General features: G+C 40.6%; 1 protein-coding gene across 1 annotated transcript in view; it reads right to left on the bottom strand.

Annotated features, from left to right (window-relative positions):
- Nucleotides 1-2,559: 2,559 nt before the first annotated feature.
- Nucleotides 2,560-16,228, bottom strand: part of LOC122984041 (protein jagged-1b) — a 50,612-nt gene continuing 36,943 nt past the window's right edge. The window contains exons 5-14 of the mRNA XM_044354319.1: nt 15,552-15,612; nt 14,553-14,683; nt 12,911-13,030; nt 12,516-12,629; nt 9,471-9,584; nt 5,908-6,021; nt 5,447-5,493; nt 4,801-4,977; nt 3,998-4,148; nt 2,560-3,893 (exon numbers count right to left, since the gene is read on the bottom strand). Of these exons, the coding sequence (XP_044210254.1) occupies nt 3,457-3,893; nt 3,998-4,148; nt 4,801-4,977; nt 5,447-5,493; nt 5,908-6,021; nt 9,471-9,584; nt 12,516-12,629; nt 12,911-13,030; nt 14,553-14,683; nt 15,552-15,612 (1,466 nt within the window). The 3' untranslated portion in view covers nt 2,560-3,456. The remainder of the gene's footprint in view (nt 3,894-3,997; nt 4,149-4,800; nt 4,978-5,446; nt 5,494-5,907; nt 6,022-9,470; nt 9,585-12,515; nt 12,630-12,910; nt 13,031-14,552; nt 14,684-15,551; nt 15,613-16,228) is intronic.

Genomic DNA, 16,228 nt, shown 5'->3' with positions numbered 1-16,228 from the left:
ATTGTGTCAAATCTTCATCTGAAAAATAACTAAAGCTGTCAAATAAATGTAGTGGAGTAGAAAGTACAATATTTCCCTCTGAATTATACCTCAAAATTGTACTTAAGTACAGTAAATGTACGTAGATACTTTCCACCACTTCACTGAAGTAAGAATGGTCACACTAGTCATCGCCTACACTCACTGTTGTTGGTGCATTTTAAGTTTCTGTACCTGCTGTGGCCACTAGATGTCCCTGTAAGACATGATAGATGTCCACAGCTTTTAAGAACACTTTATTCAAAACTTTATCTCAAAACTCTTTTTTATGACTATGAATTTATTGTGTCACCCGAGATAAACTGAACAAATTTAAAAAAAATCTCACCCTTGCAAATGAGGATTTATTATAAAAGTATATTTTATATGCTGTAGGCCTTGTATACAAGTTGAAAGGTTGATCCCCACTGACAAGTCAAACATTTCTTAAACCCCAGATTATCCTATATTTGTACTTTTACCCACTGGCTGTCAGGAGAGTTCAGGACAGAAACCAGAATGAGTTTCTTTTCAAGGTGCTGAAAGTCTCAAAGAGGAACTGGCAGAAACATAAAAACCAGCCTCTGTGAGTCTAGCCTTGACCCGAGGTCATGGCTTCAAACCTGGAGGGAACAAACTCACATGCAAGCATGAGCTGCATCACTGTCGACACTTTGGATATAACAGAAGAGTTAAAATGACTTCGTACTGACTTTCGTACTGATATATTATATATGTTAGGAACTTAAAGGTCTTTGGACAGCAACCTCTCATGTGAATGTAAACTTTCTAATCTTGTGTGCTGAGATCCAACATCCTGGGGCGCACAGCAGGTGTAAAAAGGGTCGTATACATATAGTAATGTGTGTGTGTGCATGTGTGTATGTGTACTCTATTTCCTACATTTCCTCTTGAGCAGGGTGGTGACAGGAAGTCGGCGCTCATTTCCAGTCTGTCACAGTTTGCACGGGCCAAAGGTCACATTTGTCACATCCATTTGCCCATTAACTGTCGCTGCTGTGACCTTGCAGTCACTTTACACTGCTCCGACACACAAACCCCTTCCTTTCACACAATGTCGCCGAATTTATCATCTAAAGACATGAGTGGATGCAATGAGTGTAAGCTGACATACAATAACAGATATATGTGTTGGAAATATTTGATCATTTATTTGTTACACCTAAAGTATTAGAAAAATCACAAACTAAAAGTTGTGTTTACAATATAGTTTGTTGTCCTCAGGGACCAGTAAGTGTGTTTAATAGCAACTTTCCAACAACAGACGACTTTCTCACAACCGCACAGTCGTTCTTGAGGAAGACGGGGGTCAGTGAGGTGGCTTTCCATTTTTTTCCTGGCACCGTCCACGGCATTGTTTGTGAATGTGTGTCAGAGAGAGAGAGAAAGAGAGAGAGAGAGAGAGTGAGAGACCTTGTGCATACAGTGACCCACTGACCCAGTCATAACGACGATGGGCCATGTGTTCCATCATAAAATATCCTCCCCTGGGCCTCTGACAATGATATGAAGAAGAAAACTTGTATAACACACACAAAGGGGGAGAAGCTCTTCATTCTCTCTTGCAAAGACAACTTTTACTAATCATTTACATTTTTAAAATAACTTTTATTCATCTATGATCTTGATTTTCTATATCTTCAATCGTACTGTGTAATGTCACACCTTTTCCTAACTATGTGAACTTGACACTACTTACCTGTTTAACCCTTTAAACCTTGATTTTCTCCTCTAAATTTTCTCTTAATCTGCTTTAGAGGACAAGTTCACAATTTTTCAAGTCTGCCCTAAAACAACAGTCAAGTGCCCAAATGAACATTGACACATGTTTTTCTTGCCATAATCATTCCTGCTGTTCATACTGACCATGAGAAGACACTTACAATGTATGTGATGTAGGCCAAAATCCACAAGCCTCCTTCTGTGCAAAAGTAGTTGAAAAGTTTATCTGAAGCTAATATGAAGCTTCAGACGTCCAAATTAGTCAAATCAAGTAGATATCTTTCAACGCTACAGTCTTTTTAGTACCAAATTCCCTCTTTTTGTTATAATCTTTCCACCGTAGCTGAACAGTCAAACAGTCAGTTGAGAAACAAATAGGGATTTTTTATTAAAAAGACTGTAAATGTGGAAGATATCCACTTGATATGACTAACCCAAACTGCTGAAGCTTCATATTCTCTTCAGATAAACTTTTTAATACCTTTTGGCTCAAATTGAGGACTGTGGATTTTGTCCATTAATTACATTGAAAGCGCATTTGAAGGGGATCATTTAACAGCCATTATGAACAGGAGGAATGATTTGTTTTAAGACAGACTTTTGACTTTTGTGACATCTGTTTGTTCCAGCACTTCACTGACGCTGTATGGTGCTTACAGTGAGAGAAATATCCAAGATTTATTCTCTCTTGCAGACTGTAGTTATTAATCTCTGCGTGGCAGCTCTGACAACTTCCCAGCAGCAACTGGAAGACCCGAGCACTGCTGATTTATGAGTATAAGCAATAATAAATTTAAATACACTTGGTAAATGCACTTTTATTACAATCCACATGTGCTGGTTGCTCCAAATGGAAAGTGAAATGAGACAAAGAGAGCAAAGTAATACAGTTATATTCTCAGACCAAACCACAGTACAAAAAGGGCATCAATATGTACAATATATTTATGTACAAAAAAAAAAGCTATTTTACACGCAGGTATGAAAAAATCATACATCTTTGACAAACTGTAGCATTACAGAGACAGTACAGGCAACAGTGTATAGTTTAAAAGTTTTATAAGGCTCAAAAGCCTTTCGATCAGGAGTGTGCACTCTCTTTTGTTTTTCTTTTCTCAAAAGGACAACTCAGTGGTTCAGTAAAGTTTGTTTCTGTCATTTCTTTTCTCACCCACATACTCTTAATATACATTCTCTCTCTTTCACTCTCTCACACACACGTACAAACACAAACACAGAAACACACCGAGTGTTAAATACGCATCCATTCATCGATCTGTCTGTTCAGAGTTCAGCCTGAAATGGAAACGGAGGTCTGAACGCCAGGCAGAAGGCGATCGTCTACGATTCATTTTCCTCTTTGACAGTATCTCAGGCACTCCAAGGCAAGTCTTTAAGTCTCCAGATTCATTCAAGAGTCATGAGGAGTCTTACAGTTAAACATCATGTGCCTGCTGCTTCTCATAGTCGCTCATATCAGTCATCAAAATCCATAGTCCAGTCCACAGTCCTAGTTAGCGTAGCAGCCTTTGCTCCTCAGGTGTCTGCTGATCTGAGCAAAGGTCACACAAGGTCACCCCATTTTAAAAACTGCAACAGTGCCAGAAACCGGAAACAGGGCCCTGTGGGCGAGAGAGTGTGAAGGACGCAAAATAATATAAGACAAAACTCATCCGAGGCCCAAGAGTTCAGAGGTCAGACCTCCAGTTCCTGGTTGTCTGTGTAGTGGAAGCGGTTCAACTTCTCCCTCTCCCGGTTTGAAATATCTAGTTTGGGAGCGTGGGCTGGCTTTAGTGCCGGGGAGGAGTGTGAGGGGGCCGGAGAGGGCGGCAGGGTGAGTTCAATCTCCTCATAGCAACGTGAAACAGGGGCAGGGGCTGGTGCGTGGGCGAGCGGGGCGGCGGGGGGCAGGAGGGGCACGGGACGGTCCACGTTTCTAATGAGGTTGACAAACTCCCTCTGGTTGTTGATGCCTTCTTCCTGTGGGATGGCCTGCTGTTTTTTCCGCTTTTGATGGAGGTGGGAGAGGATGAAGGCGCAGGCTGCACATCCGCAGACCGTCACTAAAGCCAGGACTCCCACCAGCACCATGTAGAAGCTGACGCCACCGTGAGTCGTGTCAGACATGGCACCTAAAGACGAGGAGGTGAAGATAAAGAGATTAGACATGATTTCAATAAGATTTTGCCCTTTTTTTTTTTTTTTTTTTTTTTAGACACAAACATATTTCTCTTACCTGGACAGTGTGGACCAATGCAGGGGTTTTTGAGGCTCATGCACTCGTTACCATAGTAACCCTCAGGACAGGCACACGTGTACCTGCCCTCTGTGCTGTGACAGGGAACCCCCTGCTGGCAGGGGTTGGGATTGCACAGATCCAACACCACCTGAAATAATGGAAAGAACAAAACAAGCTGCTAATGCAAAAGTTTATTGTTATGCAGTAGTTTAGCACTCAGTCTAAATGCTTCCTTCAGCTACAATTCATATGCTAATCCATTATTTACTTCATAGGTTTCCTTGAGAAGTTCATAGAGGGGAACTGTAAGACTTAATTTCACCTTAATTTAAAATACTAGCTACAACATTTGGAGCACAGTCTTACAGATCAGTTTATCCAAATATTATATTCTGCCCCGAGCTGTTTTTTCAGACATCGTTTCATTCATGTTTCATTTCTACTCCACTAAGTCTTTTAAAAAAGTTTAATTTACCTTACTGGTGGACTTTTACCAAAAATAATCAATATATCATTAAATATAGAGATCTCTCTCTCTATAACAGCTTAAAATCAAATATACAGTGAAGTCATCCACATTGTGTCTTCAAGATTTGATTAAAAAACATCTCATTAAAAGTAGTAATTAATTGTTTATCTTTTATTTCTTTTTTTAATATCAGGAAAGACTTTGTATATCCCCCTTGGCTTCCTTCCTCTCCCTAATCATATCCAATTAGTTTTATATGAGTATGTGTGTCACCATGATGTTTAAATTGTCCAGCCTTAAGCTAATATAACATCTATGAAGGTTCTCCAACCTCACAGAAGATTCCCGAATATCCCATGGGACAGTTGCAAGTGACTGTCTGTCCATCCTTCTCCACACACTGTCCTCCGTGCAGGCAGGGGGCACTATCACAAGGACTCAGGCTGATTTGGCAGTATTTTCCAGAGAAACCAGGTGGGCACAAGCATCTGGATCCTGACATCTGGTCCTGTGTGAGACAGTGTAAATTGCTAAATGACGATATAACAACGTTGTGTGTAAACTATATTTTTATAATGTAATTTATACATTTTATCACGTCCAGAAAGGGCAGTAGAAAGAGAAACGGGAGGCCTGTCATGGTTCTGCTACTGACAATGACAAATTTGGCTGTTTGAGAATAAATACTGCTCACATCTCAAGGCATAATTATTTTAATAAAAGAGATTTCATTTCCTCAAGAAAGTCAGAAATGCCTCAGGCGTTTCACATATGATTCCATGATTCTCTTTTAAAAACATTGTTTCCCAATTGGTTTGAGAAAATATCTCATTTTACTGACCAGATAAGGGAATGATAAAAAGAAGCCGACACAGTGGATAGAGAGCATGAGAGGAAGTCAGTGTTGGGACTGATACGCAAAAACGACAGGCAAATGAGACAAAGAGAGAGAAAGCCAGCTCAGCCAGGACTCTTACCTCACAACGTCCGCCGTTCAGACACAAACCCTGACAGCTGCTGTTCCCTAGAAATCAGAGAAACCAGAAGCATCATATTAGTCTGTCACGCAGAGAAATGTGTATATCTATGAAGCTGTAAACAGCTAAATACAAAGTTAAAAAAGAGACCAACACACTGACGGGCATGAACCTTGACTGAATTCATGAGTGTGTGTCTTCTTCAAGCAACAAGTCAGAACAAAGTGAAAAACAGAACTTTGTAAACGCTTATTGGTTAGTGATACATCTTGACTGTATTTCAGAGATATCCTGTGAAAGATGACTGATTGAACTGGAGTCGGAGTAAAATGATCTCCAGCCCTCAAGGACTCTGGGCTGCGAGGGAATTTCTATCTAAACACAATCCACTGAAGCTCCTCATGTTTCACAACCTGCCACACGACTATCACTCCTCCTCTCTCATCTCCTCGTACACTCACTGATGTCACAGTTTGATCCCGTCCATCCAGGAAGGCAGTCACACAGGTATCCACCGATCAGGTTGCGACAAGAGCGGGCGTGGGCGCATATATTCATTTCACACTCATTGGTGTCTAAAAGGGAGAGAGAATAGAAAGTTTCAGCGTTCAGTTGAACCGTTTATTTCATTGATATCATTGCTGAAAAGAGATGTTTAGACAAAAGAAAATAATCTAAACCTGTTTGGATCTTTCTAACTTCTGTTCACAGCTTGTAAATTTATTCTAGTCCATTTCTGATGTGCATTGCATTGCGGGACAACAATGTCCATAAACACCAGACTTGAATTAGTATACACACTGTCATTGTTTAAGTATATTTAATTTTCCACTTTGAACACACTATACACTCAACATCTGGTCAGAATTAGCTTGTAGCATGAAAATTGGACACACACAACACTTATGTTAACATGAGAAACAGAATCTGAAAGTGAAACCCTTTGAAATAAAATCTGTAGTTCAGTTAATGAGGTGAAGGAAGTTTCATTATAGATTTTGCAATTTCCAGAGCAACTTACACATAGACTGTATACAAAGAAGCGCATTCAAACTTGATAGAGCTTCATGTCATCAAATATGACATTGCATCCCTCTCAAATGAACCACTAAAAGTGTGTTTAGTGCTGCAATACAAGTGTTTAGGTCTTTTATTTTTCTTTAGGAAATGGAGACATAGGTAAGTGCTAGCATAGAGTGTCAAGATGTTGCATAAAATGGTGGGTTTTCAGGCAGAGGAAAGGCAAGCGTACAGTATATCTGTAATAGTTTGGAGTTAAATTATACTTTATTAACTCCCTTAGAGAAATGTGTCCACTTGGTTCCTCTTGAGACCTCTAAATCATTGTTTACATCTCCGATTTGTTCATCAATTCAAACTGAGGTGAAACAAAGTGGAAATTCAGTTTGATTAATAAGTTTGATAAGTTCTGAGGCCAATGTCTTAGTCAATGGTAATGGTTATGGGACAAATACAGGAAAAACATGTCTAGTCCACATAGAAATGGCAAATGATATGCCCCACAAACTGAGAGTCAGTATCAATAAACCAAAATATCAGCCTAATCTTGTTGCATAACTGACAAAGTGCACAACACTAATTAAACTGCTCACTGAAACGAGTTAAAAGATGTCATAAATCTCTTCATCTAAGAGACACACATCCCGTAAAAACTACCCAACCTAATCCTGTGTGTCTCCCACCGAGCCCCGCCGATCTTTAGCCACCAGTTAATCCAAAGTTAAATTAAATTTTGAAGTGGATGCTTGAATTGAAATGTGGAGTGGGGAGAATTGCTGGGCAGCAGCCAGCAGGACGCAACCACCACCACTCGGAGACAGAGTGCATGTCCTCTTAAAGCCCATCAAATATTATGTTTACACATTCACAGTAAATCCTTGCTGCATTTGCTGTATTTATGCACAGATCCTTTGCCACTGTCCCACTGCTTCTGTTAACTTCATGTGTGCCCATTCCCACCCTCTCATTCAGGGAGTGTCGAAGCCAGGAACCCCCCGAGGGCTTGGCTCTGATGGCAGAGAAGAAGGATTAGAAAGAAATGCCGAATGAATAAAGAGGAAGTAGTCATTCAGCTATAAGTAATCTAAACCTGTTACCGTCACTGAGAGACCCATTAGGATTTAGCACCGGGTGTGCATGTGTGAGTGTGTGTGCGGGTGTGTTATCTGTAGGAGCAGCCGGGGGATTCTCCCTGATCCGTTGAAGGAAATGCGGGGACAGAAGTCGGCTAATAAAAGAGTGAAACTGATAGAAAGTATAATTGCTTTTCACCATTTGGGCCTTTACTGATTCTCTGCGTATCGGTTCAGGCTATGAACAGTTTTATCACTTGTGTTCGAACACCGTGTATGTGTGTGTGTGTGCGATATATACTGTGGGCGACTGACCTGTGATGTGGAACTACGGGGGATTATCAAGTGTCAGAGTGACATATCACTGTAACGCAGAGGAGTAGGAGAGACTGTCATCCTGAAATATGTCTCAGTTTGTACTTCATAACCCCCAAGCCTCTGTATGTGTGTATATATGGCCTGTGTGTGTGTGTATGTGTGTGTGTGTGAGTATGACCTGATTCTATACAATATTCCCTCTGCTGTACCATCTAACACAACCACCCTCGAGGAACATACTCGTCAATATGAGCGAATGCAGCCCAAAGAGACGTGACAGTGCATTTAGAGAATACTGATTCACAGCCAGGACAGGTTAATGGGAGAATTAACATGCCGCCGGCTGTTTCTGCTTCCTTAATTTGTGCTTTAAATGCATATTTCAGTTCAAACGGAGCACATACTGTAATCACATATTGCCCACTGAAGCGCAGGTTTTGTGGCTTCAGAAACCACTCGAGCATTACAGCTCTGATTGATTCAGCTTGTTAGAGGATCTGTGGTATAAATCCTATAAAAAGATGACTTTAAAGGCGATAAATATCAGATTTTTCATTAACAGGCTGTGAGAACGTATATTAAAGCGTATATTTAATAATGAAAAAAGTATCACCATTACAAAAACCCACAGATAAAATCACTTTGCACCAACTTTAGCGGCTTTGCTCTGGTCATGTGTCAGGTTTACATCTAAATTTGATATTTAATTTTGTTAGTTTTAGCACCAAACAGCTTTATCACACGTCTGTTAACCTGATATAAGCAAAATCAAAAAATTGTCTTATTCTTCTTCAGCAATCTTTTAATTAAATAAATGATTTGAGTACCTATCTTGACCCTCCATCTTTGTTTGTGTGTCTGTTTTGCTGTTGATTTAGTCCTTTGTGCTGTTGTATACTCATTAGTAATGTATGTACTGTATATGTGGGCCATATTTTCAAATAGATGCTATATTGGAAAATCATGTCAAAATTCTATTAATTAAAAGCAGGAGCACGTTTTATCTCCCAGGGGATTAAACTAGAGCTGAAACAATTAGTTGATTAATGTATTAATTGACTGACAGAAGATAAGTCAACATTTTGATAATAAATTTATCATTTAAGTCATTTTTCAAGCAAAAACATCAAGCATCTTATCTGTTAATCTGAACCTGCTAATTAAACATCTTTGGGTCTTTGATTCTTGGTCAGACACAACGAGGCACTTTTGGATGTCACTTTTGGTTCTGAGAAACTATAATTGGCATGTTTTTGTTGATTTTTTTAAGAAAATAATCATCAGTTTAATCAATAACGAAAATAATTGCTGGTTACAACCCTTGATTAAACAGTACAAATTAATTATTTTTTATAATGGGTCTTTTCAAGCAGTTCTTTAATTGCCTTGTGGAATATATTTTCACATTGTCGTTCATAGTTCATATTTATTGTTCTATCTAATCTTTTGTATTTATCCTATTTCTTGTAATCGCTTTTGGTTGATTAGGATGTGAGCGCCGAGCCTGTTTTTTATGGATAAATGAATTAAACCCTCAGCAGGTAAAACAGGCTACTGGTAACTGGAGGCAGTGACCCTTTATATTAATCCATATTTAATCCTGACCCACTGACCCAGCTGGCACGTCCTGCCGGTCCATCCGGGCGGGCAGAGGCACCGGTAACCCCTGGGAGCCTCCTGACACGTCGCTCCACGTCCACAGGGACTCCGGTCACACTGCCTCACCGCTGTGAAGAGACAGATAGAGAATACAGTACATGAACTGCTGGTCTGTGTAATGGGAAAATGTGTGTGTGTGAATATTAAACACATTTGTGAGTGTGTATGAGCGATGCCACCATGTGGACATGTGTGATCTGAACTGTAGCATTGGTATGCGGATGCTTTGGCGGCCTGTGTTTTCATTCTCTTTTATGCTGCTCTGGTTCCTGCGCAAATAGTGATAAATGCAATCATCAGCTGCATGTTCATGGCTGATACCTAACATCTTTCCCAGAGAGAGAGAGACAGAGAGAGAGAGAGAGAGAGAAGAGGGGGAATTTAAATAAAGGAAGAGAAATAGAAAAATGGAGCTGACATGCCTTGTTCCACTCGTGTGAAAAGGAATTAAAAACAGATAATGAAACGTGAGGGAATTAGTTAAAGCGCACAAACAGATAGAGACAGAGAGGCGGACATAAAGAGGCACTCGGTTTAGGGGTTAACCATGTATAACTTAAAAGTATACATGACATATTTGTGCAGTAGTGGCATCACAGCTTTTCCCATGCATATCTCTGTGGTATACATCTTTCACTCTCTGTCTCTCTCATAACCTTTTTTTCATTTACCTAACCTTGCAGAACAACCATTTTCCATCATCTTGACCCTGATTCCAACCCAACGCAATAATAACCCAGCCGAGCTTGCGGCACCTCTCCCAAAACTAGACAGAGAATTCATAACAAACAAAGAAGCCTTTAATTAATATTGGTTATATATATAAATCTAGCCTGAAAACAGAGCTGTGTTGTGGTTATGGTTGTCATTCCCTGCAAGCCTGACAATCCTCTCGCTGTGTATTCCCTGGAGAGCCCCCCCACAACACATACACAGACAGAGATAGGCCGCCATCCGAACAACAAATAACAAGAGTGACTAACCAAAGCAAAAATAAACTATTCCTTTATTCCTCTGTTTGTCTTTCTCCTCCTCTTATCCTCTCTCTCCCTCTCTCTCTCTCTCGCGGATGAAAATGCTTCTTGTTGGTGTGTTTACACGCCACCAGCTGACCCGCAGTGCTGTTTATCCTGATGGAGGTGAAAGCAGAGGATGTGGAACGCCGCTTGTTTACACTCACAGATCTGACAGACCATAACCTGTATGATCCCATCTCACCGGCGCTCACGCACACATATCACGAGCTCAAACCCGCTGTACACGCAGACGGAGCACAAGACTGACTGATGTGTCAGCTCGTGTTGTTACACGGTCAAAAACATAGTTGACCTTTATCCACACTTCAAAACGTGGAAGTGCAAGATCTTAGGGGGCGTGAGGGCTGCTGTGAGACAACGGCAGCAGAGAGTAGTGTGTGCGGAGGATCAGTATTCAAACATCACGCCGTCCTTTCAACTTCTTTGTGCTCTTATTTTCCACATTTCATTGTATTTGAGCCTGGTTTTTGCAAACGTATATTCTCTATTACAAATAGTATTTACAAGTCTGGAGGCTTCTAATGCTGCGTACATGCTGTGTCGGACGGATGGGACTTACAAGACATCTGACAACTCAGGAAGGTTGACTGAGTTGGTCGTGTGGGGGTTTAAAATACTGTGCATTGACAAAATTACATTACATTACATCCATCCACATAAATTTGGATTTAATTACATTGAATGACTGGCTGATGTGAGGTGTCCATGTTGTCAAAGTCGAGTGTAGCTTTAAGAAAATTCCCAGTTTCCCAGCTGTAATTACAACTTGGAGGTTGATGTTAAGGCTATTTACAAGTCGGAAACTCTGATATGACATGAACAGGGTATTAGCGTCATCTTAAAGGTGCACACCACCAATTTTACACTTAAAAGTCACGTTACTCATCATGAAGAGAACCACTCAGCTGTCTAATGTTTTGTGTAGATCTGGAGGATGCTTCCTGAAGTCTGAGAAATAACTCATCATCAGTAGCACATATGTTTCATTGCTGTCTGATCCAAGTTTAGCTTCCTCCATTGGTTTTAATTACATCTGAAGAAAGTGTTTCTAATGGTTTTGTTTGTTTTGCTCAGTACAAACTCCTAACCTGCTGTACCACCTGAACTACAGCCACATCTGTTTAACTGGTCACTCCAGATGTGCTTGCGACAGACACTGGCAGCATTCATGAACTGTACTGTAGAGTTGCAACTAAATATTATTTTCATTATCGATTAATCCGTCAATTATTTTCTCAATTAATTGATAAGTTGTTTGGTCTATAAAATGTCAGAAAATGCCTAAGTTGACGTCCTGAAATGTCTTGTTTTGTCCCGACCAACAGCCCACAACCCAAAGATATTCAGTTTACTTTCACTAAAGAAACCAGAAAATATTCATATTTGGAAGCTGGAATCAGAGAATTTTGACTTTTTTTCTTTAAAAAACGACTCAAAACAATTAATCGATTACCAAAACAATTGGTGATTATTTTTCTTTCAATCCACTAATCGATTAATTAACTAATCGTTGCAGCTTGACTGTAATCCATCTCATCTGGTTCTAGATGATGTCTGGATAAATCTGATGTAAGATACGAGAGTCGGCAATGAGACAATAAACCTTTGATCCACTACCGTTAAAAAACAAGACACATAACTTGCAGTGTCACCTCCGTTTACATTAAATCAATAGAGTTGATCAGAGATCTTCCATCTCAACCTGCTGCTTCCCTTCGCAATGCAAATACATGTGCGTACACATACACACACACACACACACACACACACAAAATCAGACAGGGGGCGAGACAGATCACTGATTGCTGTGGATAGTGTTTGTGTTTGGGCTAATTTAGCTTCCGCTGGCGGATTGATTAAGTCACTCACTGGCTTTGATCCAACAACCAATCACAGACAATCTCACACTGCCTGGCCCTTCAGCTAAAACTATGTGTGTGTGTGTGTGGCATTGACAATCACCGTCTGCGCAAGTGTGTCCGGTCCAGCCGTCAGTGCAGATGCAGTTGAAGCCCGTTGGGTCTTCAATACAGGTGGCTCCGTTTGCGCACGGGGACGACAAACACGCGTGCTCCACTGATGAGAGGAGAGGAAAGAGCAGTGAAAACAGGAGGGGAAGATAAAAACAAGACAAATAAATGAAGACAAATTCCTTCCACAACGCTAGCAAAGAGGATATTTCTGCTCGTCTCGTCCCCTGACATTTTTGCTCCTTGTGCCACGTAGACCTCGCCTCTCACTCGTTTGTCTCTTCTCTCTTTCATTTGTGTAATTGCTGTTGTCAGCTGCTCTACCGACATGCAATGTTCCAATAAACTGGAGACATTCGGCTTCCTGGATGGTGAGACCACACTCACCAATGTCACAGTTGCGTCCTCTGAAACCTTCCTGGCACTCACACTGGTACTCGTTTGGCTCTGTGTTGGTGCAGGTCCCGCCATTCTTACAGGGCTGGTGGGTCCCACAGTAGTTCAGATCTGAAACAGAGAGAAGTAAGAGTTTATATTTTAGTTCACAGCACAAAACAGCAGAGAAAGAAACTAAAGAAACTATATAGGAAAGAAAAGATAATCTAAGGAGGATAGATGGTTGACTTTGCAGCACACACACGCACACACTGCACACACTGCACAGTGGCTGAAGTGTATCCAGTGTGCTGACTGCAGGCCAGTAGCTGCAGGGCCTGTTGTCCCCAGTGTTGAGGCTGATTAAAGCTTTGCTTTCTCTAATGATCTCCTCCGTGCCCACAGCCTCTTTGTCTCGCCGCTCTTCACAGAGCCTTTCTGAATGCACAGAAACAGCTCAGGACCCCACCTAGCTAAGAGCGCCCAGCCCTGCTCACATTCACCTTACCCAAGGCTATCGGCTTTCCTCTGCACAATGCACCGTCCCGTGGGCACTCATTTGGCTCCCAGATCTCAGCTCCCACACTGGGACAGAGATTGGGAGGTGGGGTATAAACTGGGATAATGTTGAAGGAACTTTTCTCAAGTGTGGTGGGAAAAGTTTTAAGAGAGGAGGCTGAAGCCCTGAGGGAGCTGCATCTTATACAGAAGATCAGTGTGAAATCACTAAGAAGGTGTGTGAAGAGCCGTATCTGACAAACTTATATACTGTACAGACAATGTTTCTCTCTGTGTCACACACACACACACACAGACCGAGTTATTAACCAAAATCCAATATGCTGCAAAAATCTTATAGTACATTTCTATATTTCTTTAGTTTAGCGGTGGGAAATCCTCTAAGTTTATATTAAACCCTAAAAATAAATTCAATTTAAACTCTAAAGGGATACTATATGCTGTTCCCAAAGACGAGAAGCAATAAAAACACTGGTATCAGCCAGCTATATGGCACTTTGGGCTTTGTTTGGTTGTTTGGTTCAGTGTAATAAAGCAAAGGCGGCTTCACGATGGATTTTCTTTATGGCTGTAAATCAGGATCTCTGTATAAAAGAGCCTAATGTACACAGTTAATTTACCTTGTGTCTGGCTCGAGGATTAATTTACTTTTAGGGATACACTAATTTGTTAATTGAAGGATTTAAATCAAACATACTCAATCTTACAATCTGTTTCTGAATTAATGTTTTAAACTTCTATGTCTTTGCTGTTGTAAACTCAATCTTTTATGAGAAACTTTTTTTTCTTTATTTTGCAGTAGCCTTATTATTTTCATTTAATGTAATTCTGTTTATAAGCTTTTAACTTCCTCCTGCTCCTGTACAAGTGTTTGTTTGCTTTAAATACATATATTGCTGAGTATATGTCAGTAAGAGTGTTTTTATGATGTGAATGTCTTTGTGTACAAATTTTTTTTTTAATATAAAAATTGCTTTTTTAAAAATGTGCAAACAAGTAAAATAGTTTAAAAAGTATCATTGTGTTTCTAGTGAAATAAAATACCAACACAAATTAAATCACATATTAATGTGCTACCCTACACCAACTCCTACATCCTCACTGCAGGGGCAGCACGATGGGTTTCATATCTGACCTTTGTCACACAGCAGTCCTCCCCAGTTGACGTCACACACACACTTCCAGGGCTCAGTGCAGCTCCCGTACACACAGCCGGGGAACGTCACACACTGGTCACACAGAGGACCCGTCCAGCCATAATGACACCTGAAGAGGAAGACAAGAGCAGAGAGGATTGATTGGACAGAATTGATTTTGGCTAAAAGAAGAAGGCTCATCTGTAAATGACCAAAAGAAGGGATGTCTATAAAAGTTCAGGAAACTATAGCAGGCTTCACATTTCTGTCTGTAGTTTAAAGAGGACGTATCATACACATTTCCAGGTCCTATATTTATATTCTGGGGCTCAACTGGAATATTTTTGCATGATTTACAGTTAAAAAAAAACTCCTTAATATCTTATACTGGCTCTTCATGCAGCCCCTCAGTTCAGCCTCTGTCTGAAACAAGCTGTTTTAGCTCCTGTCTCTAGTTGTTTAGCTCCAGGTAGCTGCCCCTCGGCAAACATTTAGCAGCTGGAGGCTACGTAAACAAACAGTAGTAGATGGATTTCACTTCTTTTTCTCGTTCTTTACTCAAAATGTCAGCTTCTCAAATATATCCGTACATGTTCAAGCCCCAGTGCGATCTGATATATGTAAGTGGATAATATGAACAACCCACGGAACAACCTTAGCAACAAAGATTACAGAACGGATGTCCATTTGTGGGCATGTGCAAACAATCTGACATTATAACAAGGAGGAATTAGAGGTAACTTTGCAAATGAAGCGTTCAGAGCAGACTGAAGCCTTTCAGGGAGCATTTCTTTACCTCAAGTTTTGGAACTTTGATCATGTTTAACAAAGACATTTGACATCATAACAGTAGAAATACAACAGAAAATTACAAAAAGCATGATAAAAATATTACACTATACTTATGAAGCTGTTAAATTGTGTTAAAATTTCAGGTCAAATATTCAGTGTCGGTGCTTGCTGGGTTCTTACATCCTACAAATATTTCTCAGACTCACTTGCATTCTCCAGGTACAGTACAGAAGCCGTGGGTCTGGTGACACCCCTGCCTGCACACCGCTGTGAAAACACACACACACACACATAGAGAGAGAGAGAGAGAGAGAGCTATTAAAACAGTAACTATGACCTTCAGTTTATTGGTGAGTCACTGAACATAAACACCTGCAATCTGTATCTTAATACATCTGGAATGAACAGGAATGAAAACAACGTCTGTCAGGTACACAATAACCGCACATATCACCACATACACAAAACACACAAACAGCGTTTTACTATTGATGATGTAAAGCAGATCAATCAGGTACTGTCACCCAGATAAAACCTTAAAAAAACTGAAAGGCTGTATTTCAGTTTGAGCAGTCAAACTATTTAAAATCAAACTGAAAACTCTCTGAAGTTCATCATCATCAGTAACCTGCAGGGGGTAACGGAGCACCCTGCCTAATTTTTCAGACTTCCTGCATTTCTACGGTCCAATCAGCAACCTGCTGCGGAGGAAGTCAGATGAAGTGAGACTCAGGCGGGGTGGGCAGGGCTGCAGGATGTCCTAAAACTATCTGCATGCCCTTCAGGGTTCCCATGGTTTCCACTCTGGTTTCCTCCGTTCACTTTTACCATCGCAACACGATGGCAACGCTCCGAGGTCGCAGAGTGAGGTCATCCAGCTGAT

The sequence above is a fragment of the Thunnus albacares genome, chromosome 6 (assembly GCF_914725855.1).
Source record: "Thunnus albacares chromosome 6, fThuAlb1.1, whole genome shotgun sequence".
Lineage (NCBI taxonomy): Eukaryota > Metazoa > Chordata > Actinopteri > Scombriformes > Scombridae > Thunnus > Thunnus albacares.
This window is presented reverse-complemented; position numbering and strand designations above follow the sequence as displayed.